Consider the following 26,494-nt stretch of genomic DNA (forward strand, 5'->3'; position numbering starts at 1 on the left):
GATTTAGAGAGAGAAAATGGGTTTTTGCTGTGAACTCAGAAATGGAGGAGAGAGAAAAAAAAAAGGTGGAGGAGCTAAAGTGAGTTAGTTGGTTAGAGTGGGCTTTAGTTGGTTACTTTTCATAACAGATTTTTGGCGGGAAAGTTTACCTTGGTTTTCATTCGGAATTTACTGCATCTGCCCACTCCAAGCTTTATCTGCATCTAAGATATTTAGTTAAGAGCTGTAAAAAAAAGAAATATTAGTTAAGAGAAGACGAGTGAAAAATTTAAAGAAAATTAGTGAAGAGACTAGATACAATATTATTATTAACTAATGTAAATTTGTACAATATATTATCTCGAATAATTTTGTTAACTACTTTTATTGATCTCTGATCCTCTAACTTCCCCAAAAAAAAAAAAAAAAAAAAAAAAAAAAAAAAAAAGGTTCTTCAGATTAGGTAATAAAAAGAAAGAAAGAAACCCAAAATATAGTGTCAAAAATAAATAAATAAATAAATAAATAACATGAAATTTCAACAACAAAAAATTGAGACAAATTGGACCAAACAATTACAAAACCTTCAATAAAATTTATCAGCTATGCAAGTAGAAATTCTGTTTCCATTTTTACATAGTGCCACCTACATTTGACGGAGACTAAGGAAAAGTCGTAAAACTTGTTTCTCCAATACAAGAAGACCTGAGAGGGAAGAGGAGGTTTCACTGTGTTTCCTAGTCTCCCTTCCTCCGTTTCCTATGTCTACCACCACCGCTGTCATTCTTCTTCCTTTTATTACGCCTATTATCGTCTGAGCTTGATGAACTTGCATCAGAACTAGAATCAGATTCAGCAGAAGAGGACTCCGAGCCTGATGAACTTGAACTTGAACTTGAACCGGAATCAGAACCGGAACCAGAATCAGATTCATCTTCTGGCACTTCCGGCTCTGGATTCTGTTGTTGCATTATCAAACGTGGCATGTTCTTCAGGTACTCTCTCAAGTTCTCTGTTATTCCTCCAAGCCCAATGGATGTGAAGAAGTTGATTGCAAAACGTGTGTTTCTGGGATTATCTTTAGGGAAAATTGAATCAAAGGAGTCCTGCATTGCTGGGTCATTTAGCCGTTCATTGAGTAACCGGATACCAAGGTGCTCAGACAATTCCTGCATTAAATGATTTTTTTAAAATTACTTGAACAATCAAGCAGAAGTACATCCATAGAGAACACAATACTATAAATCTTTATAAGAAATAAGTGTCATATATTACGATACCTGGAAAAGGATTTTGATGAAGATACGAGATGAAGAAGTTGTGTCCTCTTCAGTCAGACGAATGTAAGCTAAAACATGCCAAGGAAGAGCATCAGTGCCCAGCAAATGAGCAAAGAATTTGGCCACATTACGTAATTTGTTGGTCTCAAGTCGATGTATCATGGAGTATTGCTGAACAAAGCATTTGTCAAAATTTTCCTGATACACTTTGTTAAGCATACAAAACCGTTGGCCCAAAAGACCATAATATCTGAGATATGTCCTCTCTTGGCTGCAGCACTCCAGTAACATTATATTCAACTCCATCTGCAGCAACAATTTGAGATAAGTTTCACATAGTAACAGCTTACAACAAAGAGCTAAGAGCACACAGAAGCAGAAGTCCCAAAGACAGATGCCACAGGCAAATAAAACCAGCATAAAGAAAAAGGAAGTGCTACATGCAACCCAAAAACCTTTTTTAAAATGGTAGCCAAAAGCCCACAGCATAAAGGCAAGAGCAGTAGGAAATTAAACTTCATTGACAGATTCAGAACGGCAAACAAAGGGAAAATCAGATATAATACTAACTTCATAACAAATTAATATGCATCATTGGCATTTGGAGCAGCACGAAGAATACATTAGAGCCTGGATAAAATAACAAGTAGAGGGTCTAGAGAATATCTCTGATAGGGTGTGCAAATAATGTTTCAGGGAAAGTTACACAAAATATGTGAAATGTTAAAAGGGTACAAAGAAAAGGATCTTCCAAAACTATCAGAGAAACAAAATTTTAGATCAAGTTCCAAAAGCAGAATCTGACGCAATGGAGCAAAATTCAACGCAGTACGAAAATCTGGTAGAGGAATTTAAAGAGAAGAATTGCATACCTCTTGCCCAGGCTCAAGTTTGATTTTTAACAGCTTGTGGCCAGCTTCTTCAAAATCTACACTGGACATTATTGTTAAATATATAGTTCTTCGAAGATTTATAAGGTTGGTTTCTGTTTCATCTTTTATCTGCATCTGCTGCTCTTCTTCATCTTCATCCTCTTCTTCATCGTCCTCGTCATCATCAGACCCAGCATCAGATCCATCCTCGACCTCTGACTCATCTCCTAGTATGGATTTCTTCAACTCTTCGTACTTTTTCTCATTTTCCACGAAATTAGGGTCTTGTTTGAAAATGTCTGAAATTGCATATAAACACGATAACAGTTCTAAGAATCGCTAACAAGAATGATACATTGCTAATCAATTTAGTTGAAGTTAATACATGCAGAAATCATGAATAATTATAGCGAGAATAGTTCAAATACCAAGACCAGTCTCAGGATCTATCTCGTCTTCCAGTGACATCTCATGAGTAAGCTGATCTTCTGGGTCCACAAGATCCAGTTCCGGCCGCACAGCTGGATGCCCCTGCAGATCCAAATAACCCCAAAAGGCCAAAAGCTTCACTACTCCAGCATTATTGATAATTCAAACAAGTAAACATGCCATCATAAGTTATATATAATACCAGACCTGAAATTTAGCCTTTCTAATGGCAAACAGGCCTTCAATCAGAAACTGAACCCTTTTGTCAATCTCTCCTTCATGAAGAATTCCTCGAAAACGTTCAAAAATACCTGAGAATTCAAACAAATAAATTGTCAATCTCTCCTTCATGAAGAATTCCTCGAAAACGTTCAAAAATACCTGAAAATTCAAACAAATAAATGAGATGGGACAGTGTGAAGACCGAAGAAAAATTGGCAAAGCAAAGTAATTGAAAAGTCAGATCCAAAGAAGATGCACAATTAGTCAATTACAAAACTTGCTTAAAAAATGATTTTGTGCATTTTTCCACTTTGGACAAACCATACAACGTTCATCTGACTTAAACATAGCAGAACATACAGATGAATAGGAACTAACATCATGATAAATGCTTCACTGTCTTAAGTATCAAAAATGGGTACTCAACTCCCACTCAAATACTCTTTTAGGTACTAATTTAACTATATGGCAGCTATGAGATTCTAAGTGTAACAAACAAAAGAAGCAAAATGGAAGGATACAGAAAAATGAATCATGTTGAAAACAACGAAAATTTCAAAAAACAGAGGTAGTGTCACATACAAGTCACAAGTAAACTAACCATGAAGACCCTTGGGACAAAGGTCTTGAGTATCAAAAATGGGTACTCGAGTACTCAACTCCCACTCATATACTCTTTTAGGTAACAATTTAACTATATGGCAGCTATGAGATTCTAAGCGCAAAAACCAAAAGAAGCAATATGGAAGGATACAGAAAAATGAATCATGTTGAAAACAACGAAAATTTCAAAAAACAAGTCACAAGTAAACTAACCATGAAGACCCTTGGGACAAAGGTCTTAAGTATCAAAAATGGGTACTCAAGTACTCAACTCTCACTCATATACTCTTTTAGGTACTAATTTAACTATATGGCAGCTATGAGATTCTAAGTGTAACAAACAAAAGAAGCAATATGGAAGGATACAGAAAAATGAATCATGTTGAAAACAATGAAAATTGCAAGTCACAAGTAAACTAACCATGAAGACCCTTGGGACAAAGGTCTTGAAGAATGGAGCCACATTCTTTGACAAAATCAACTGCAACCTCAACACTATCATCAGTAGGCTGCTCCAACAGAATGGTGAGCAATTCCAAAGCAACAAGCTCATGAGCAACTTGCTGGTTCACAAGATGAGCTATGAATTTAACAGCAGCCATCAGTTGAGGCTGTAAATGGATTTTGAGCAGATTAGAACTCTATAAATGAGCAATGAAAACAACTAATTATAAATGGCATTGGAAAGAGGTAATAATCATACAAACCTTATCATTGCGCTTGTAAGCTCTCTTTAGCTGTAGAATAATCCTCCTTAAAAGAAGATCCCCGATTTCAGGGAACTTGGTATTAACCACGGCAACCAGAGCAGCGAAAACATCAGTAAAACCAGGTGATGCCATTTGGGACTTCATGCATGATCGACAAAACAGACCCCTTCCCCTGATCAGATTCTCACCAAGCAATTCTGGAATAATGTTCTTGATATTAATGGCATTCACTTTGTTTACCAAACCATTGATACTCTTCCTAAGGGCATCCCATGTCAAACGCTGATATTCCACACTGCTTTTGTCCTCAATTTCCTTCATCATTCGAGCCAACTTAAATGGTGGGATGTAAACTCCTCCAGTCCTGCCAAGGGTACTAAGATCACCACCTGGATTCATATTTGCTGCAGTAGACTGTGTTTGTGGTTTTGCAGGCTCTTCCCCAATCACATTCCTGCCTTCTTGCTTTGACTCAAACACTTTCTCATTCCTTTCCCTCCTAGATCTTATTTCCCCTTCCTCAAAATCATGGGTTTGTTTGCTAGTCCTATCCTCTCTTCGATCACTCCTCCGCATGCTATGCCTCTTTCTACGCCCATCAGAATCCAAAGAATCATCCGAGTCATATCGGTGCCTTCTCCTCTCTCTTTCACGTCTGCGTCTCTCCCTATCCCGTCGTCTGTCCCCACCAGAGCTTTCTGAGTCACTCCCTTGACGCCCAATCCTGCTGTTTTTTTCATTCCTTCTTCTACCATGCCTGCCTACAATGACTATTTCCTTGTCATCTTTTTCTTTGTCATCCAACCTCTTCCCATGTTGCTCCTTTTCTCGTTTCTCACTTTTCTTCCTATTCCTCTCTTCGTCAGAACTCCCTGAATCATTCTCTTGACGTCCATTATTATCACTTCTCTTCCCATCACCAGCTTCATCATCATCCAACCTTTTCCTAGGCTTCTCTTGCTCTCGTTTCTCACTTCTCTTCCTATCCCTCTCGTCACCAGAACTTTCTGAATCATTCTCTAGGCGCCTATTCTTCTCCCTGCTATCTCTTTTCCTTTTAATCTCCTCGTCTCCATCTTCTTCCACATCGGATCTCTTCCTAGGTTGCTCCCTCTCTCGCCTCTCACTTCTCTTCCTATCCCTCTCTTTATCAGAACCCTCTGAATCACTCCCTCCATGCCCACTCCTTTCTCTTCCATCCCTTCTCTTCCTATCTCCATCTCCATCCTCCTCCACCCTTCTGCTGGGTCGATCCTGCTCCTGCTCTTGCCTCTCACTTCTCTTCCTATCCCTCTCTTCATCAAAGCTCTCTAAATCACTCCCTCCACGTCCATTCCTATTTCTTTCATCTCTTCTTTTCCTATTTCCATCTCCATCCTCCTCCACCCTTCTCTTCGATTCCTCTCGCCTCTCACTTCTCTTCCTATCCCTCTCTTTATCAGAATTCTCTGAATCACTCCCTCCAAGTTCATTCCTTTCTCTTTCATCCCGTCTCTTCCTATTCCCATCTCCTTCCTCCTCCACCCTTCTCCGCGGTTGCTCCTGCCCCCGCTCTCGCCTCTCACTTCCTCTCCTCCTCTCCCTATACTTATCTCCCCCATCATTCTCACTGACATGCCTAACATGAGCGGAAAAGAGCTCTGATTTCATAGTTGAACCCTAACATTTAAGTGTTGTGCAATACATTAGCAACCAAATTTGATTCAATTATCTCAGAATTTTAGGGATATTCAATCATCTTTTGGTTATGATGTTTCATAATCTAAGAATTTAGAACCAATATATTTACGAACCCTAAAGTTAAAGCACTGATAATTAAATTAGATTAGAGCAAAAATAAACCCTAGATTGTGAAATTGATATGATGATAACAAATACAAACAACTTACCTCAGAAGCTGCTTCAATCAGGGATACAAGAACTAGATTCAACGGAGAACGGCAACTGCGCTTCAATGGAGAACGTTGAATGCGCTTCAATACAGCAATTCAATGGGTTGGACGCCTAGGATCCCTATGACCCGCCACAGTTATTGATGGGTTAAATGATGCTTAGATCCGTCTAATAAATAAATGGGTTGAGTCTTTATACTATCGTCCAATTACGGAACTGAGCAGACCTTTAAGGGTTTAGAGTAAACCAGTTTTAAAAAGTATCGAGTGTTAGTTTAACTTTACACTCTCATTTCTCAAATACTATGTTCACACACTAAAGCTTGTATAATTTGTTTGTAAGTTTTTTGGTATTTTTTTTAAAAAAAATTTTGATAACGGCTAAAATTACATTAATTGAACTAAGTTTACAACAAACGAAAGGAAAGTATGGTAACATAAGTCAATTACAAGTTATCATGTGAAGTGTGAACCATACAATTATACAGATAGTGTTACCTTTGCGATTTTAACAACAGCTGACGGTCACCTAAATTTTATTATAAATACAGTTGCAAACTAGCATAGTGTAGAATTGTATAAGTTTGTTAATTGTATGAGTTTGTTAACTTTCCACTTAAGTGTTAACCAAACAACTCATAAATCCACTTCCCATGAATTTGTATTTCCTCCATTACAAATGTGCACCCAAACAAGGCCTAAGTATTTGTATTGTTTTGACTCATTTCCTTTTTACCGTATACTTATATTAATTGTCACTTGGTTTCAAAAAAAAAAAAATGTTAATTGTCACTTATTTGGTACTACTAATTACTCGTGCTCCTTTTATCTCTTATTATTTGTCCATATTCTATTAAAATTTGTCCTTAAAAGATTACTCGTATCTCATTGCTATTTTAATCATGAGGATCACATATTTACTCATTACTTATATCTCTTATCAATTTCACTAAACTAAAAGTTAACAAAGTAGCCCATATAAAATTAATATTGGACAAGTATTTGGAGAAGGAACTGAAGGAGTACCAACTAATACAAGTAACAAAGATTGTAAGTCTTTCAAAAAAAAAAAAAAAAATAGTTAAAAGTTTTGCAAATGCTTATCATTGTTATTGGGCAAGTATGCAACAAACATCGCTCCTAAGAATTTTCAATGATGATGCAAAAACCTTCCACAATTACAGTGCAAAAGAATTCGCAATTACCATCCATAACTTTCACTTACAAATTAACGATGCAAAAAAACTTCCACAATTACAGTACAAAAAACTTCCGCAATTACCATCCTTCTCCTGGATCTGAACATGTTAAGGGTCGCGACCCTTCAAACTGCATTACTGCTCCAATTTATATACTTTCTCCATATTATACTCCATCACCTATTATTCAAATCACCATTCACTTAAATATGCAGATGCCAATATCAGGAAGGACTAGTTACTAGATGACAAAACAAAGGAGAAACATGATGTTAGAACTACAATCGTTATTATTGATGATGACTAATTTTTCTCTAAGACAACTACCTACGGTATAGGTATCTTAATTCTTACATACAAAAAACCCGAATAGAAAAAGATCGATCCACATCTCACATGTACACAGCAGAGCGGATGAGGTGGAGAAACTCCGGTCCTGTCAATATTGTTGAAGTCACACCTGTTATCTGAGCGTTACAAAATTCGATAACAGAGCGCCCACTTGTATGAACAATATCAAAAAAAAAAAATCTTTCAATATGCAAGAACTATACTGGATTACTGGATATACGTCATTTGATTATTCCATCTTCTAGTCTTCTGAATCATTCTCACTTCGGCTGTCTTCAGCTTCAGGCTTCTTACTATTACTGTAATCTTTTTTATTGTTGGAGGAAGATGGGGTTCTTTGATGGTGGGGAGTATGTACCTCAAGATCATACTTCTGAGAAGCAAGGTAATTTAAAGCAGTGACCACATCAAATACAGAAGGCCTTTTAGAAGGTTCCTCTTGAACACACATTGCAGCGATTGCAAGAGCTTGATACAATCCTCTTGAGGGATATTGACCTTGAAGTGCTGGGTCTGCCATTTGAGGAAATTTCTTTCTGTCTTTGAACAATGGTCTCGCCTGCAAGCAATACAAAATATGTTAGCCAACTAGAAGCGCCAAAGTCCAGGCCAGATAGATATAAAGCAGTGTCAACAAAATTAACTTAGAAAAGTTATCTCACTCCTTGTATGGTGAAGCTTAGTCTTTAAAAAATCTGCAACAGGGCATTATCATAGCACATCCAGTATTTCGAACAAATATACAACGATTCCAATTGTGCTGATAAAAGAGATAAATATTGAGTGTTGACTAAGCAACAGAGAAGAATTTCCAAACTTTCCTAGAACCAAACACAGAAGGGAAGCGGGTTGGGTAAGCCCTTTGGGCACCTTAGTAAATTACCAAAAGAGCTTCAGAACTGCAGCCATGTGACCTATAATTGTAAATATACAACCTAATTACTAGAGATGCACAAAAATTCAAGGCAATTTAACAAAGCTTAATTGTTATTTCCATATTCCATAAGCCAGACACTAGCAGCCCATAGTTTGAGATAAGCCCTGATTCAAACAACACATAATTTGACAGTAAAAGCAGGCCCTGACATAGAATAGAATCATCAATCATAAACAATAATTAATGGATTTAAAGAAAAGCATTAACCTCTAAAAGACATGGAACTTCTAATTATAACACTACATATTTAGTAAACGAATCTGGACTAAGATTTTAATTATAATCACTAACTTTGCTCTCAAACTCTAAGATATCGAACCTCAGGGCAAGCAGTAAGCTAATGAAAACATAATCAATATAATCAGCCAATTTAGACTAAGGTCAACCCAAATCAGATACAACTAAAGTTAGCAACAAGGTAATACTTCACAGCCAAGCAACATCTCTAACAAAAACAAAATCACATGAAAGCAACAAAAGGCTCAAGTAACAATAGACCAATCTAACATATGAAACAGCAATCTTACCCAAGCAACCAGATTCTGTTCGCGCCCGTCTTTTGTGCTATCAATTGCTTTTCTTCCTGTGATAAGCTCCAATAAAACAACACCAAAACTGTATATATCTGATTTAAAAGTCAGCTGACCCGTCATTGCATAATCTGGTGCACAATAACCATATGTACCCATCACCCGAGTCGATACATGAGTATTGTCTCCAACTGGACCCACTTTGGCCAGCCCAAAATCCGACAGTTTAGCATGATAGCCCTCGCCAAGCAAGATATTTGAGCATTTCAAATCACGGTATATTACAGGTGGCTCCATCTTGTCATGCAAATATTCTAAGCCCCTAGCCGCCCCAGCAGCTATTTTCATCCTTGTGTTCCAATCAAGAGCCTTCTGCTTATTTCGGAGGTCTGCAGCATTCATTATCAAGGCAATACAAAAAATGCATTAGGATATGAAAAAAAATTGCCAGAGAAGGTCTACTTGTAGCCAAAAAAAATCACACAGAAGCGCGTATGTACCATGTAGATGGCTTTCCAAGGATCCTAGTGGCATGTACTCATACACCAACAACCTCTGATTACCCTCAGCACAGTACCCAATTAATTTCACAAGATTAGGGTGATCAGCTAGACTAAGCGTCACCACTTCAACAACAAATTCCCTGATGCCCTGTACTCCATTACGATCAAGTTGCTTGATGGCAACCACCTGTATCAGAAAAGGCATATGTTACTCCAAGAAACTACCATCATCCGCCATTTCAGGCATATAAACTGTAGTTTAAAATGAATCAGAGCTTACAAAAAAATACAAAAATTAGCATCTAACGTATCCAAAGAACAAGATTAACAAAGCGACCTCACTAGTATCCAATAATTTCCCTTTATACACTTTGCCAAAGCCACCCTCGCCTAGGAAGCCTGATCGAAAATTATTGGTTGCATCCACGAGCTCTTGGTATGTAAATGTCCGCGCCTTGGACCTACTAGGGTCACCTTCGACTGTAACATCCGTCACACCCGACACCCTACCATCCGTCGGTCTAGCATCCGAAGACGGAACAGTCACTTCCCTAGCCTCCTCCCTCCTTGCATTAACATCCCTCCTGGAGTCCAATTGTTGCTTAGCAGCAGATTCGTCTATAAAACCACATCAAAACTAAGTACTACTAGACAATAATACCAAATAGTGTGAAATTTAACATGCATTAAAAAATAAAATGAAAAGTGAAAAATTCTTTAAGGTAATTATTATAGCCTACTCCGTAATAATTTAGTAAAAAGAGTAATGATAAATTGAGGGGTAAAAGTCAAAGAAATGAGCAATAAGAAACGTATAACACTGTAAGAACATGGGCATGAAAGACTACGTATTGACATGACAATCATCATGAAAGAATTAAGCATGCATGATGAACAGATGAAGTACAAACAATCAACATCAGATTATTATTAACATGAACCTACTCAGAATTAAATAATACAAACTCAGAAAATTAATCAAATTTAACCACCCAACTATTCACTATACAAGAAAAAAAAATTTGAAAAATTTAAATTTCGAAAAAGAAAATTGAATTTGGGTTGTTACATTTTGCAGAAAATCAACATGAATCAACAAATTGATTAAATGAATACAACATCAAATTCCCCTGTAAATAAGGATGAAATTAACCCAAAATTCAAACCCATTTCAGTTGATTGAAGTACAATTGATGTGAATTCTGATGAAAAGAAAAGATGGGTTCACATTAAATGATCAAAATTCAACGAAATTAATCAATGTATCCAGAAAATTAAACAAAAACTCAAAACCCCAGAAATTTTTAAATTATTTATTTGGGAAAGTTAGATTACCTGCAGTAGAAGATGTACGATCCTGGGCTTTATTCTTAAAATTAGAATTGACAAAATCTTTAGGATTATGATTAGGGTTTTCTGATCGCTTTTTCTTGTTAGAATTTCCAGAACAACCAAAAAAACAACCCATCTTCTTCTTCCTTTGTTCTTTGATTCTCTGTTCTTTTGTCAAATTTACAAGAAACAAACAACCCAATCAAAAAATTTTGAGAAAATTTGGGGAAAAAATTTAGAGGAGGGTGACTAACAACAAGCAAAGCACCCGCCCCTCTTCAGTTGTTCAAAAATGAAAAAAATAAAAATTGACAATTTTTCTCTTTCTTTTTCTCTCTCCTTTTCTTTTTATCTGTGTTTTGCTTTCCTTTTTTATTTTTGTTTTTGCTTTTAATTTTTTTGGGTGTAAGACAAGGCAGAGAGTGTTGGGGTTTGGTAATGTACAGTAGACAAATACGGAGTATTTCATTTTTGACACATAAAATATTTATATTTAGGGTGTAATAATGTAAACATATTTCATTGTTACAAAAAAAAAAAAAAAAAAAAAAAAAAGAACATGTAAACATATTTCAAATTTTGAAATGGTTATCATTTTTAAAACTCCTATTGGTTTTTTTCAACTTAATAATCACAATCACGAAATATTTCGTAATTAATTAATAGTATAAAAATTATAGCGCAATATTTTATAAAGTGTGTATTTTGTTTCCTTTATTGTTTTACAAAAAACAAGTTTTGAAAAGAAAAAAAATTAGAATTACATGAATACAACTTACCACAAATTTACTTTCAAAAAAAAGTACGAAGAATTTTGATACATTCAACAAAAAAAAAACAAAATGAAAAGAACTTGAATAAAACAAGTATGAAAAATCATCTATCATTATATGTTGTAAAAGACTTTTCTCCCACAAAATAAAAATGTTACATTATAATTAAAAGAAATTGCATTTTCTTTCAAAAAAAAAAAAAAAGAAATTGCATTTGGTGTGAATAATTAAGTCTATATTTTTAAAAAAAAATAATTTACTATGTATTCTTCCACACGTTTGTGTCTTATTTATCTTATAAAAAAATTTATTTTATGAATAGATTGAAATATGATACATTTCTTACATACTCTGTAAATATTTATGCATTTTAAAAATATATTAGAAAATTATTTTTATGAAACACTCCGTACTTCATATATTAATATTAAGTGGTTAATATTCATCACGCTTTGAAATAAAAAAGTCAGTTTTGTCATTTAATGAGGGTGGAACCATTTTTGTATAAATTACAATAATAATTAAAATAGCATTTTCATGAGAAAAAGAAATCTAAAATTTGGACACTTTGACTGAGTTCTCCTACAGAAACCACACGGTTGAGTTTGGTAGCGCCGCTGGTTGCGTGCCACGTACTGGAAATAGGGAAGGATAAAATAGTAAATGCAATTAAGAAGAGGTTTCTCCGTAATTACAAAAATAAAACCCTGTTTGGGGTATAATTCCTGAAAAACGCGGTGAGGGTTGTTACGTTGTAGCTGATGGGTTGTTGGAATTGGACCAACATTTACATAACTACTCGTATAAAGAAGCTGTTATCCACATTTTCATTGCTTTTAATTTTGGATCGGTAAATTTATATTCATGTTCTTTGCCTTCAAGCTGTATTCCACTTTTAACAGCTGTAATTTTTTTGCATCTATATAATTTAATTATGTGATGGATTTCTACCTATAAATCAAATAGTATGATGTGGTGCTGAGTAAGATAATGTGTAAAATGCAATCCATTTATCATCTTGGATATCCATTTTGTTAATTTTAAATATTTGAAATCTGAGACGGTTTGGATAAGATTATTTTTTTTTTATTATTTTTTTTTTTTAATGTGTAACTCATATGATATTAAAATTTAAAATTAAGTATTAACTTAAAGGGTTTTGCTATACATAGCCCTAAGGGCTATGCATAAGAATCAACAATTTCATATCATTAATTGTATTTTTCTTTTTTCAATGGAATCTTATAGTATTATTAATTTAATTTATTATTAATTTAATATAATATTATTTATGGGATAATTATTATCAAAATGCATAGCAAAACCCTTAGGGCTATGTATAGCAAAACCCTAACTTAAATATCGATGTTTATAAATATTGAAGGTCGGTTTATTAAAATTTATTAATTGATAAACATAAATTAACATATAGAATAATTAATTTAAATTGTGTAATTAGATTGGTTGTGAAGACATGTTGATGTGGATTACACAAAGTCGATTTGATCTTTGTGATATAGTGGATAACTACTTTCACATAGACATCGTAGTTATTCTTAAAATGGGTGTCAATCCTCAAAGATGATATTATCCTTACATGGATACCGTTATATTTGTAAGAAAATAGCGTGGATTAAGAAACAAAAAATCCTTAATGTACATGATGCTTAGATGATGATTGTTCATCAAGTCTTTTTCGACTTGCTACACATATTTAATTGTCAGTGCAACTAACATATTCAACATCGATCTTCTTCTATCAAATTGTGTATATTGATAACATTGTTAAAGCTTATAGAATAATTACTAACTCAAAACTATCAATTCATTAGAAGAAACCTCATTGTTATAAATTAGTTAAACATCATATATGCATATATGTATTATTGTAGTAATATCTTTATCTTTTAAGTCTAACTTCATTGTTTTTCGATAAACCCAATTTAACACGCCATCAACTAATAGCAAGACACATTACTCATAAAATTTAGTACTCCGTAATGATAATTCATTGTTTTTTTTGGAATTGGTTGACATAAAATGTAAATAAGAAATGTTTACTTGACTAAATTGTTTAACAACAACCTCTAGTCTTTACAACGTAGGTGAAAACTTTTTGAAAATTTCAACTTCATCACTAGTAGTGATATTTCCTACGTATGACTAGACAACCACGTAACTAACATAAGTAAATACCCCATTTATTACTTGAATGAATCATTAAATAGTTTTCCCTTAAATTAAAGTCACAAACCGAATGAAAACTAAAAGAATCCTTATCAAATCCAATAGGCGTGGTTAACTAATTAGCACTCAAACAATCGTGCACCAACTTGTAAGCTACGGATTAGATTTGTTTGGAAAGAAACAACTCAAACAAATTTAATCTTTTAAAATTAAATCCCCAATTTTTCGACCACCTAATTTTGCCATGTGTCAATAACCCAATTCACCATTTATTTTCTACAATATTACCATGCAGATTGCCGAGCTCATGCTATTATAAAGTACCTTAATTAATTAATTAATTTTACTTTACGTGAAATAAAGTTTAACAAGGAATCTAGAAATTATATTTCAAGGTTTCAACATATGGACGGTTTAGATTTATTGTCATAGCATTAGCTCACTCTACTTTACACGTGTCGAATGTCGAGAGCTTTAGAAATGACTCATACTCCTATCATGTAATTTCTCATGACAAACTTAGGATTAGTTGAGCTAATAACTAATTAAAGTTTGCCACTAAAAAAATTGGTCGGCCGTTTTTTCAGTTTTGTGATGCACACACATAAGCAAGAAATAGTATGTAACATTAGCTAGAAGTGACATTAATTAATGATAATTTAATTTATCTTTTATATCATTATCTCGGGATTAGTGGTGAAGCAAATAATAGTCAATGTGTAAATTCATTAAAATCAAATAAATGGTGGATGACTTTATAAGGCATTGATCGATTTTTGAATATACCTTTTTTCATATTCGTATCAATGTTGTATTTGTGAAAGGGACAAGCTAAGCTGAGTTCAGCAAGCAATTCACGCTTTCTAATGGGTTTTGATTGTTGCAAATTAAGTGGAATGCTAAATAACGAACTCTCATTAACTAGTTTATCATCCAAACTAAAACGTTAATTTAATAACTTTATTGGCTTTCATAATTGATTTCTATCATCATTATTAGAGTTGAAAAACAAAGTTGAATCGTATTTAAGATGTGTTTCGATTAATTTTTACTATAAAATATACAATATTTAGTTATAATCTGTTCACTGTTAAAATGATATTAAGGTTCACTTTTACCTGGTCAAAATGATACTAAGATTTACTTAAACATTTTGGAGGCCCTATACTACATTACTACCAATAAAACCAAGGGCTCCATTAAAAAAAAATATACTTATAAAAAGAAAGCAAATAAAATACATACAAAGTATTTATATAGGTGATCTTATTATATTTTTTCTTTAAAGATACTGAATTTTATTGAAATGAACTTATTTTTACTATATTGAAATTATTTTTACTGAATTAAAATTATATTTACTTAATATTATTTTTTAAGGTGAAGTGAACAATGCCTTATTCATTATAGTGTTATTTATGAGCTGTGAATGCAAATATAAATATATAATGATTTGGCTACTCCTTATGACCTAGGATTCTAGGAATACTGTCAAAGTATAAGAATTGTGACATAGGACATCTTGCATAATCAAATTACTTATGCAATGACAGTTTTCAAGTAGAGAATTAATCAACTTTGTTGTATGAAAAATACTATTGAAAATAAGTTAGGGTAATATTGAGAGAAAACTATTCTAACTTCTTGTTTATCTTTCCTTATTATAAAAAAATAAAAATACTATTGAAAGAACTCATACTTAATTTTTGTAAAAAATAATAAAAAAAAAATTATACTTAATTTCTTTCTTTATTACCTATTTAGAGGGCGTTTGGTTCGCGAAATATAAGTATGAAGCATGGGTTTAGAATGACTAAAACCCGTACCATATGTTTGGTTGTTAAAAATACGAATTTTAAACTCATATCTGAAACCCATGAGATATAGGGTTTAGAAACCTTGGGCGGCTTCGGGGGTAGGTAGGCTCATTCCATTCCCTTAGATATCAAATAAAAAGGAGAAAATAGTGAGATAATCCATTCGAAAATTGAACCAAACACATGGTATTAAATATCAAGTTCCAACCCTTTTCTTCTTCTTCTTAAAAAAAAGTATCAAGTTTCAACCCGATACCACCTTAACCCCATTTATTATTCCAAATCCATACCACTTTTGAACCAAGCGTCACTTTATTTTTTCATTCATAAATCTGTGTAAATAGAATACAGAAATGGGCCTAGGCATAGATTTATGGTCATATAGACATACTTAAAAAAAACGTATGGGTCAAAGTTCCAAGTGAAACATTCACCAACCTAGGTTCATATTATAATTTGTGGGCCCAAACCAATAATATGCATTTTTCAAGAAATCGAACAGAAATGAGGACCACCAATTAAGAAAATACAAGTAATTAATTGTGTAAAATTATAGTCAAATGTTAGCCGATGTCAAATAATAGTGGCTATCGGTGGTATAGAATGGCCGCCGGCCACCGACCATTTTAATGCATAAAATAGTGGTCACACCAATGACCTCTTTGTAATAAAACAAGCTTCAATAGTTCTATATATATTCCAATTTTATTCTCAAATCTATATTGTGGATTTGTGGGATATTTCAAATTTGTATTTCTCTTTTGTTTTTCCTTATTTTGACACTTTTGAATGATTTTTTTATTTCCACTTATCTTAATTGTGATAAGGGGGTTTAATTTTCACATAATTTATTTTACACTGAACGATATATTAAAAATTTGAAATTATGCTCTTTCAAAAAAAAAAAAAATGAAATTATGAAATAGTCAGAAAAAATTGTGAATTGCTAGATGAGGACATTAATTTGAAATTATGTCTTTTTTAATTTAAAAAAAAAAAAAAGAGATGAAGACATGCATTAAGTAGATGATAGAACTACTATAACATTACATTACGAAAAATGAAATTGATCATTTTGCCCTCCTCACCTTTTATCTTCTCATCGTTTAGTACCTCCAATCACATCTCCACCACCCTCCCCACCACCATCCCCATTACTCCAATTCGGCCATATTAATATCATCCATGCGTGTATCATTTTGACCACCTACGATCGCATTCGTCCATCATCATCTCAAAAAATATATAATAGTATTCAACATTTATTGGCAACATTTGCAATTTGGCATAACATTTTTAGGCAAGTAAAAGAGAGAAAACACTTAGGTTGTTTCTTGTTATATATGGTGTACAAAAATAATATGTTAAGATATCGATTAAAGGTGAGAGAAAAAGAGTGCCAAGTATGAGACTACGAGTATATTAAGTAAATTAATTCGCAAAATTATATATCAACAAAGTTAGGGGTTAGCCACTTTTTGCTTTGTATGAAAATGACATTGGTGTATTTTTTTTCAAACAACATTGGAGTATTTTATTATCTTTGTAATATACATAATTTTTATAATCCACAGTCATAAAAAATTTATTAATTATCAGTAAAAAATAAGGAAAAGAAAGTAATTTAAAAGGTGAAAAGCCAAAAGTCATACTCCCTCCTTCCCATAATATAGTTCTTGTTTGTGTTTTTTCATGGTATTTAAAAAATAGGAGAAGAAAGTAGATGAAATACATTAATAAAAGTGAAAAGTACAATCATAGACAAAAGTTAGAGAGATAAAGTGAAAAAAAAGTATCAGGCATGTACAAAATTTAAGGGTAAATTAGGAAGCGCAATGAATAAAGTTAAAAAAGCGAGGGTATAATAGTTTTTACATACTATCCATAAATGAAACAGAAAACAACATTTTGGATCTCAAAAATAGGAAAATATGAACTATATTATGAGACGCAAAAAGTATTAATTTTTTTTATTTGATGAAAGCCGGCTTTTTAACTAGTAAAAAAGTCATTTATCAAATAATTTTTTTAACTGTTTAACCAAGATAAACAAATCAGAAGCCAAAAGCTAATGAAAAAACCATAAACAAGAACAACAAGACCTTAATTCCATAAATGATTTAAAATCGGTTAATGAATCAACTTCTTCTTAAAAAAACAAAAAAACAAAAAAAAACTCTCACTTTCCCCTGGTAAGAAAAACGACACCGTGTCGTCTTACTGATAAGTCTTGTGTCTTCTAGAGCTAAAGTGCTAACCTTGCAGAAAAAAGGTGAAGAAAAATGGCGGTAATGAAGCTACTTGCTCTAAGATCATCTTACAAAACTGCGTCGTTTCACTTTGGTTCACACCAACTTCCTCTTCGTCGGAACTATGTCTGCGCTTTCTCAGCCGCGATCATGTCTCCGCCGTCAATGGCGGTGGTTTACGATCAGCATGGTCCACCTGACCAACTCACCAGGTCCCACCTTCTCTCTTTCTCTCTCCTCACTACATTTCACTTTCTCAATTCATCTCATAAACTTTTCTAGGGTTTAAATTTGCAGAATAGTGGAGTTTCCGCCGGTTGAAATCAAAGCAAATGATGTTTGTGTTAAAATGCTTGCTGCTCCCATCAATCCTTCTGATATTAATCGAATTGAAGGTACATAAATTCTTGCTGCATTATATTGTGATGCAATTTTGTGAATTTTGATTGGTTTAGTTTTGGTTATTTTAGGGATTTGAATGAGATTTTTGTGCAATTGTTTGAATGTTTGATACAGGGGTTTATCCAGTAAGGCCTGTGCCACCGGCAGTTGGAGGGTATGAAGGTGTTGGAGAAGTTTACGCGGTCGGGTCTGATGTTAAGGGTATTTCCCCTGGTGATTGGGTTATTCCTTCTCCCCCTTCCTTTGGTATTCAACTTTCAAATTTATTATCAATTTTTTTTTTTGGTTCTAATTTGCATTTCATGGTTTGCATTGCAGTATAGTTAGTTAATACGAGTGTAGGACTTTCGTATAATATAAGACGTTTATGAGTGAATTTTGCACATAAAGATATGAGGCAACTTCTATTAAGAACGTTTTATCATATACGCCCCATCTTATCTTGGAATTCGTGTTTATAATGGACCTAGCATCACGAGGATCCGAATAATGACATTGTTAGTTGCTCAATAGCTTGCTTATAGTATATTTTGCTTGATTATCCAACATACTTTATCTTGGTATGATCCCTGATCAAGGTGCTTTCCCAGTGCGCATTACGTGTGCTATTAAGAATAGCGTATATGATATTGATTTGTGAAAGTTGGAAAGTACCCGAGGAGATGAAAACTACTACAACATTATGATTCTAGAATTATTGACCTGATTTTTCTTGCAATGCTGAGGGAGGAAGTGTAATTGGCTAATTGCTTTAGTTTTCCCATGCTAATCCATTGTGGGGCAATTTGCTTATGCTGCATTGGTTGCTTTACTCAGGAACATGGCGATCCTATATCGTACAAGAGCAAAGTGTATGGCACAAAATTAACAAAGACACACCTATGGAGTATGCTGCCACAGTCACTGTCAATCCTCTGACCGCTTTTAGAATGCTTAAAGACTTCGTCCAACTGAATTCAGGTAACCTGACCTTTTTTTTTTTTTTAATTATCTTGCATTTTAAATATCTCTACTCAGTAATTATACAATTTTTGTCACTTGTCTAGGATGGTTTGGATGTATGCAGCTCTGCAGCCTTAGATATAATTAGTGATGATTAATACCTGCAATTTGTTCACTTTCCAAATTAGTAGTACTTTATTTATCTTGCTAAACTATCAACAGGTGATGCAATTGTGCAAAACGGAGCAACAAGCATGGTCGGGCAGTGCATCATTCAGCTTGCACGAATTCAAGGTGTCCATAGCATCAACATTATTAGAGACAGGTGCTAGTGTGAAAGATTGATCTGTGTTGAAATGATGCTGTTTGGTTTTAATTTCACGAGTCTTTCACTTGCTTCAGGGCTGGGGCAGATGAAGTAAAGGAAAATCTCAAGAAGCTTGGGGCAGATGAAGTATTTACCGAAAGCCAATTAGACATGAAAAAAGTGAAGGATTTGCTGGTAATTTATTTCACTATCAAAATCTTTATAGTTACTGGATCCTCATACGTTTCGGTTTGAAGATCTTCTTCATCTATTATATCTGCTTGTTAATTATAAGAATTTGAACTTTCTAGGGATCTTTGCCTGAACCAGCTTTGGGTTTTAATTGTGTTGGTGGAAATGCTGCTAGCCTGCTACTTTGGTTCTCAAATTTTTGAGGTTTCAATATTCAACTTGATTCTTTGTAATGTTAAGTCTCTCTGCTCTTATGATGATATTTACAACATTTTCTGTTTGTCAGGAGTGGAGGAACTATGGTGACATATGGTGGAATGTCTAAAAAGCCTGTTACTGTGTCTACTTCATCGTTCATCTTCAAGGTATATTTGTGGTTATGATGTTGTGTTGCATCACAGAGAGAGTTGTGAGAAGTGAGGATCCAATTTAGTTGGTTAGGTGATTGTATTAAGTATATAGTCTGTCTGAATGAATCATCTGCATTTAACTAGTTTTCACTGATCTTTGCTGTTTAATGATTTTGTTTTTTAAAAATGTTGCTGCTAAATACTATCTCCAATTCATATTATTTGTAACATTTGTCAAAAATGGATGCTTTATATTTACAGCAAATGTTTTTTTTTTTTTTTTTTTTTCCTTTTTAAGTTGTTATTTCTCCCTATCTTTCTCCTCATCACATGCATCTCTATCTTTCTCTCTCCATTTAACACTCATGAAAAATTTTGCCTAGGAGTATGTGCAAACTCATTTGTTGCAAATAATATGAAACAGTTAATCATGCGCCTTGTCACCAGTGTTGAGTTTCTAATATGATGGGTGGTATATTGTTAGCTGATGATATCCTTTGTTCCATGGATTTCTAGGATCTTTCTTTGAGGGGATTCTGGCTTCAGAAATGGATGAGTTCAGATAAAGCTGATGAATGCAGAGTTATGATTGATCAACTTTTAGGTCTGATGCGTGATGGAAAGATAAAATATGAGTAAGTTTTCTTTTGCAGAATTATATACGTTATAAATTTTCAATGTTTTTGAATGTGAAATTATCTATGCTGCATTATACATATGATGTTAGAAATTTTAGTTGGATAGCTTAACCTTTCCATACTATATTTTTGGAGGAATTTGCCCCCTTGTTACCAACTCTAGTTGCTGCAAATGTTAGACATTTAAGCTGGCTGTTTGTCCTTTTCTTTCTTCTAATGCTATCTGCTATCACGAGGAGCAAATGAATTGTCTGAGAATTTTACAGGAATAATTCCTAAGTTTGCTCGTCTTACTTTGATAAAACCAACTTAATTTGGATACTATTCCCTAGTCACAACTTGGCCCCATGTCAAGTTATTAACAGATATAGTAACTCTGTCAATAGTTTATTTTGGGAATAATGTATGCAATCCTAGGATAATTTTGGATAATCTAATTTTGGTATTTAATAATATGGAGTAGAGGGAGAATTTAGGAATATTCAATCCTGCTTAATTGCACTTGTTCTAGATTATATGCTTCTTAATCCTGTTTGCATCTGTTGCTTGCAGCATGGAACTTGTTCCTTTCAAAGATTTTCATATTGCTCTGGATAAGGCGCTTGGTAAACAGGGGAGCAACCCTAAACAAGTCCTCATTTTTTGATTGTGGTTATGCTGGCTTGTGCTGTTGCAGTGTTATTTAATCCGAGAATAATTGTTCGAGAAGTTCAGTGACAGCGGCAGTTTCATGAAAGTTGAGTTAATCTTTAAATTAGCACTGTAAATCTTGAATACTTGTTGATATGTCAACTCTCCCTTCTTAGTATACTACAATTCTAAGTTTATATCAATTGCTTAACTTGTCCATCAATAAAGTAATGTCTTTACTCTGTGTAATGGAAAGGGGACTTCAAGATCAAATGTTTTGATACCAAAGCAACCTAAATTATACAAAGTATTAATGTTTGATATCCAGATTTTATGGATCAGCTAATATACAATATAAGACACATTTTTAAGTGTATTACTGATATTAACTTCAGATATGTTTGAATTTTACATCTGTCGGATAATTTGCCTACCATTCTTAATTTTTCAGACAGTTCGATTCTTATGTACTGCCAGTAATTACCGGAACACGGTTTTTGCCCAAAAATGCTGACAACTATTGTTGTGCATGAAGCAAATACTAGTATGCGTGCAGCATCAGTAGAACATTTTGCTTGCTCTCCAGGAAAGATTATTCAATTCGGGTGAATTTTTTTTTACATTGCCCCCCTCTTATTCAAGAAAACCCTGCCATCAGTGTCCAGATCCAAAGATCGGTTTATCATGCCTTGCGAATTGCTATGTAGCACCAATAATTTCATCTTCAGGCTTCAGCTGAGACTGTTAGTCTTCGAGTTGTGGAAATATAAACAACTATGGAGTACTAATTACAAACATGTGATTTTATCAAAAAATTGTTGACTTTAAACTGTTGAAAATGTATTCTGGCCTATACACAAATAGCAGCAGAATGAATCAAAATTGAATTTCATCGAAAATTAAAGACATGATCGGAAGTTTATCATTGAAGATAACTGGAGCATCTTCCCAATGAATCTTATATGGTAGAATGACAATTGTAGCCCAATCCAACACAAAATTCAAATATATATGCCGCCAACCAATTTTCAGCTAATGTTTTCCTTGTCCAATATATAGTTCACAGCATCTTCCACAGTGTCAACAACCTACAGAAATAACACAAAAGACACTCAAACATAGCTTGATAAACATAAGGAATAAGCGGACATGCTAATAGGTAGAGCCTGTGCCTGGAACTTTGTTAGACTTTTCCATAGTTTCTTTAAGATGAAAAGATAGTCTGTGATCAGCTTTAATAGGGTCAATTTAAAGTAATGTCAGCTTGGCCTCCAATTAACTCTTGACATAATTCCCTATAGTGTACTTGTTTGATGTGTAGTCTTTCCTTAAAATTTTAGTAATTTAGTTAAGCGAGTTATTAGGAATTTAAGATAATATAAGAAGAAATCAACATTAGCTTACCACATTCAGTCAATTTTAGAAACGGAGGGAGTACTACACTCGAAACATGGAATATAAGTTCATGAAAGCAATTCTCATAAGTGTTCAGACTTCAATATATTGCAAAGAAAAAGAAATGCACAAAAATATGTCAGATACCAATGCATGACAACCAATTTCACAAGTGTTCAGTAATTACGTACCATATCTGCCGGACATTCAGGATCATTTTCTTTTCCTCTAAAAAGTCCAGTCCTAGTTAAAATAGAGAACCAAGGACGTCCTGCCTGAAATAAGCAATATTTTGCAAGTATCGTAATGTCAGTATGACATCAGAGTAGATATATGTGTGTTTCAAGCTGCTTAATAAGATGTAGTCACCAGAAATCACTAATGCGAACAAGCTATGAGACTCACCTGTTGTGCACCTTTAATGTCAACTGAAGGGTTGTCTCCAATCATATACAGGGTTTCAAAAGGACTAATGCCACTAATGTCTTGAATGGCAGTCAGTTGGTTATGAAGATGCTGAAGAGTATTTTCGGCATTTTTGAAAGCAAGTGGATTTGGCTTACCAACAGCCGAATATTGCAAAGGATGAGGGTGAATACTACATAATTAAACACACTATAAGTCTAAAAGAGCAGTACATCAATTCAAAGAACCAAACTAGACAACTTATCATATGGTTAAAGATGCTACAGCCAAAATATTAATCTCAATTAAGTGGTCAATCCAAGAAACACCCAAGGGAACAGTAGACCATATGCTTACTTTTTATCAATAGTACTTGAGGTTGAAATATTACCCCTGATCACAAGCGCAGGTGGTTCAGCATTTAAACAATATCACTTTTCGACAATTAACAATCAAAATTAATAAATTAGACACTCCAGAACTTTTTTTTTTTTTTCATGATTAATTGGTGTACTAGCCTACTAGGTGCATTTACAAACAAACCCATCCAAGAGCCAGGAAAAAAAAGTTAGGTTATTATGGGGTAACAATTCTACAAAAATTAACAGCAAATACATGATCGAAGATTAATCAATTTGCAGATGATATATCAACAGAATATACTCTAGTGCTCTTTGTTAAAGAGATCTCAAAAACCTTACCTGTTGAAGACAGATTGTAAAGAAATCCTAAAGGCACCCATTCCAAATCGTTCAGTGGGGAATGCACCCTATCTTCGGTGATAACACATCAGAAAATAACAGATTAACAAAGCACTTTAAAATGTGACTTACAAAAACCCAAGCTGAAAGTAAACTCACTTGGTATTTCAGATCATCATGAGCAAAGTATAGAGGAGGTTGAGTTCCAATTTCTCCTCCAGGAAGGCCACCAGTTCTCAATATGTCACAGAGAACCTAAGACTACAATTAATTAGTGACTAGGAATAAACCATTTACAATGTGCCATGTTTAAAAAATATATTTTACAGAACAAGTTGGAATAGTGTAGACTTTAAATTGAGTTATGCAAACAACCTGAACGTCCCTGCTCCAATCAACAGAGTCACTCACGACAAATACTGCTTGGACCCTCTGAGAGCAAACATATTCCTTTAGCTCCGCTGAAGGGAAACCTTTGCTCTGTCCTGAACTGTTCAGTGTCCATTTTTTATGAGGTGCCAAAGGATCAATGTTGTCAAAGCACAATGCATAGTCATCTATAGAAATGACATTCCTGGAAAAATGGAACAAGCGCATGAGAAGTTGTAGCAGTGACGGAACTTGGTGAACAGTCATGTAAATTATACTCCCTCCACCCTTGTAATAAGTGGCCAATTATAAGTGTATGTATCCTTTTGTTAGCCTCCATTAATCTTATCATGGCAGTTATTTAAGGATAGAAGGAATATGTCAGAAAAGTAGATTGATCATACTTGAATCCATATTCAGACAGCACTGAAGCAGGTTCTCCTTTGCCAACAGCAACAACAAAATCATTCTCAAACCTGCATTTAGTCAACAGCATGAAATTAGGAGATGAGAAATAAGTCTTAAATTCTACCAAGAAAAGGAATTGCGATGATTTCTAAAATTTTGCATGCTTAAGTGAATTTATGAAACAGCTATGCAAAATAGACGTATTACATCAAAACAATGTCTGCAGATACCTATGTGCCAGTTGTTTGAACGGCGAATGTCCATGCAAAACCTGTAATAATGATGCAGCGCAAGGTAAGATGTGTTCTAGTTGTAGATAATAGTTGAAAGCCACCAGCATATAGGCCTTAGCCGAGTAACATAAAAGCTTACTTGAGAAGATGAAACTTCTACACCAAAGAGTTTGCTCAACTCAATAGCCCTCTTGGATTCACGAACTCCACCCCCTAGCAGACATAATATGCCAGACTAGTTACTTGACAATGAAAAAGTTGACAGCACTTACAAGTTACAACTACCAAAACCAGGGGAGATCAAGATTTCCACCACTTTAACGTAAAGTCCTAAACAACAAAACTAACAACAATGTGGTGTATGTCATCCTCAAATTCAACAATCATCGTCGATAATGTGGTGTACATTACTGCATGCTTTAATGCTTTTCTATTCATTAACTAAAAACATGCATGAAGCATGAACTGACAGTTAAGTGTAACAAAAACTTACCATTAGTTAAAAAGACATAGGGGACCTTCAAGGAACCTACATTCACAATCATCAAATCAGATTAGCGAAAAATACGAACCAATAATGGAAAAACAAACGCTAACATATTTCCTCACTTTTACTCAAGTCAATCAAAGTATGTTTGAAAGAGACTTATCTCGAGATTCCATCCTAAAACCAATTGGGGCAAGAGGAGTAACCCTCTAATATTAACAACTATGGAGTACTAGTACTCCTGGTCTGAATTAGTTGTCACATTACCGGTTCAAATTACACAATCAATGTGACTATCAAATCGAGACAGTAAAACTTCACCACAAATCTCCAACGTAGTAGATTGGCATACCAATGACAATTGTGACAAATCAAGTTTTTTGTTTTCATGTAAAGTTGTTATAAATTAATGGGCACCCATCAAATTATACAATTTATCTAATTAAATTAAAAACCAAGGGTTATTTTCACCTAAATTCCTCCAATAAACTTACAAATTAAATACCCAGAAACAAAAAAGAACGGACCTTGGGGATGATAAAGCTTACTAAGAGCTTGAGGGGAGCCTCCAATGGTGGAATTACCCCGAAGAAGGACACCATCAATATCAAAAGCAATGCCAAACGGATTCCTGTCAAAATTCCCAATTCGTCAGAAAATTGAAAAAATTAAAAAGGGGCAGGAAAATAGAGAGAATAGAGATGAAGAAAGGAACCCAGAAGAAGAAGAATGAGAGAAAGAACGCCAGAAAAAAGATGAAGCTTGTTTATCTCTCTGTAATACTGCTGTTGATAATTTACTCACGATTCTATACATTCTGATTCTCCTCTTTCTTCCTTGCGCTTCTCTCTCCGGTGAGATTGAAGGGAAAGTAGAGTTGAAGAAGCAGAATAATTACCAAGTATTAAAGATACTAGTCAAAAGTCAAACTATTTATCTAAGTGCAAGTAACATTGTTGAGAGTTTAGTTGATGATTAACCTTTGGTTTGTACAATTTGCATTAACAATTGTTTGAGATTGTTTTATGATGACCGTTTTTAACTCTTGTTAAAAAAAAGAAAAAAGAAAAAAAAAATTAACAATTGTTTGAGATTGCATTACACCTTTTTTTTTTTTTTTTTTTTTTTTTTAATTTTTTTATTTTATATACGTATTGTATGTTAGATACG

At 34.0% G+C, this 26,494-nt stretch overlaps 3 protein-coding genes and 1 pseudogene across 4 annotated transcripts; 1 reads left to right on the forward strand and 3 right to left on the reverse strand.

Annotated features, from left to right (window-relative positions):
* Nucleotides 1–473: 473 nt before the first annotated feature.
* On the reverse strand, nt 474–6,133 carry LOC145569965 (uncharacterized). Its single transcript, XM_081628936.1, has 8 exons — nt 5,985–6,133; nt 4,093–5,754; nt 3,807–3,996; nt 2,768–2,871; nt 2,560–2,662; nt 2,132–2,430; nt 1,260–1,565; nt 474–1,148 (listed from the first exon to the last, which is right to left on the reverse strand). Exons 2-8 carry the CDS (start codon nt 5,743–5,745, stop codon nt 717–719), a joined length of 3,087 nt encoding a protein of 1,028 aa, XP_081485062.1. The 5' UTR covers nt 5,746–5,754; nt 5,985–6,133; the 3' UTR covers nt 474–716.
* A 1,473-nt stretch (nt 6,134–7,606) lies between these two features.
* Nucleotides 7,607–11,233, reverse strand: LOC145569966 (putative serine/threonine-protein kinase PBL7). Its single transcript, XM_081628937.1, has 5 exons — nt 10,843–11,233; nt 9,845–10,125; nt 9,505–9,694; nt 9,002–9,393; nt 7,607–8,096 (listed from the first exon to the last, which is right to left on the reverse strand). Exons 1-5 carry the CDS (start codon nt 10,973–10,975, stop codon nt 7,779–7,781), a joined length of 1,314 nt encoding a protein of 437 aa, XP_081485063.1. The 5' UTR covers nt 10,976–11,233; the 3' UTR covers nt 7,607–7,778.
* A 6,621-nt stretch (nt 11,234–17,854) lies between these two features.
* Nucleotides 17,855–21,596, forward strand: LOC145569968 (enoyl-[acyl-carrier-protein] reductase, mitochondrial-like; annotated as a pseudogene). The gene is made up of 10 exons (XR_014096358.1): nt 17,855–18,077; nt 18,163–18,260; nt 18,382–18,513; nt 19,084–19,227; nt 19,432–19,534; nt 19,612–19,711; nt 19,828–19,912; nt 19,995–20,073; nt 20,575–20,693; nt 21,249–21,596. The product of XR_014096358.1 is annotated as an enoyl-[acyl-carrier-protein] reductase, mitochondrial-like (transcript).
* Nucleotides 21,597–21,902: 306 nt separating this feature from the next.
* Nucleotides 21,903–26,173, reverse strand: LOC145569969 (mitochondrial hydrolase YKR070W-like). The gene is made up of 12 exons (XM_081628939.1): nt 26,040–26,173; nt 25,852–25,955; nt 25,331–25,366; nt 24,977–25,050; nt 24,835–24,875; nt 24,601–24,672; nt 24,203–24,401; nt 23,987–24,082; nt 23,828–23,895; nt 23,127–23,319; nt 22,913–22,996; nt 21,903–22,414 (listed from the first exon to the last, which is right to left on the reverse strand). Exons 1-12 carry the CDS (start codon nt 26,138–26,140, stop codon nt 22,355–22,357), a joined length of 1,128 nt encoding a protein of 375 aa, XP_081485065.1. The 5' UTR covers nt 26,141–26,173; the 3' UTR covers nt 21,903–22,354.
* Between the last annotated feature and the right edge of the window lie 321 nt (nt 26,174–26,494).

Source organism: Chenopodium album, chromosome 12, assembly GCF_948465745.1.
Source record: "Chenopodium album chromosome 12, dcCheAlbu1.1, whole genome shotgun sequence".
Lineage (NCBI taxonomy): Eukaryota > Viridiplantae > Streptophyta > Magnoliopsida > Caryophyllales > Amaranthaceae > Chenopodium > Chenopodium album.

What these genes read in the sequence shown, in the direction of transcription:
- LOC145569965 (XM_081628936.1), bottom strand. Translation starts at nt 5,745, where the DNA reads ATGAAATCAGAGCTCTTTTCCGCTCATGTTAGGCATGTCAGTGAGAAT. An exon ending in TTGTCCCAAGGGTCTTCATG is followed by an intron (nt 2,872 to 3,806) that starts GTTAGTTTACTT and finishes TTGAATTCTCAG; the next exon opens with GTATTTTTGAACGTTTTCGA. An exon ending in TCATCAAAATCCTTTTCCAG is followed by an intron (nt 1,149 to 1,259) that starts GTATCGTAATAT and finishes CATTTAATGCAG; the next exon opens with GAATTGTCTGAGCACCTTGG.
- LOC145569966 (XM_081628937.1), bottom strand. Translation starts at nt 10,975, where the DNA reads ATGGGTTGTTTTTTTGGTTGTTCTGGAAATTCTAACAAGAAAAAGCGA. An exon ending in TCGTACATCTTCTACTGCAG is followed by an intron (nt 10,126 to 10,842) that starts GTAATCTAACTT and finishes GTGGTTTTATAG; the next exon opens with ACGAATCTGCTGCTAAGCAA. An exon ending in AACAGAATCTGGTTGCTTGG is followed by an intron (nt 8,097 to 9,001) that starts GTAAGATTGCTG and finishes TATTGCTTGCAG; the next exon opens with GCGAGACCATTGTTCAAAGA.
- LOC145569969 (XM_081628939.1), bottom strand. Translation starts at nt 26,140, where the DNA reads ATGTATAGAATCGTGAGTAAATTATCAACAGCAGTATTACAGAGAGAT. An exon ending in TCTCATTCTTCTTCTTCTGG is followed by an intron (nt 25,956 to 26,039) that starts GTTCCTTTCTTC and finishes GAATTTTGACAG; the next exon opens with GAATCCGTTTGGCATTGCTT. An exon ending in CTATGTCTTTTTAACTAATG is followed by an intron (nt 25,051 to 25,330) that starts GTAAGTTTTTGT and finishes TATGTCTGCTAG; the next exon opens with GGGGTGGAGTTCGTGAATCC.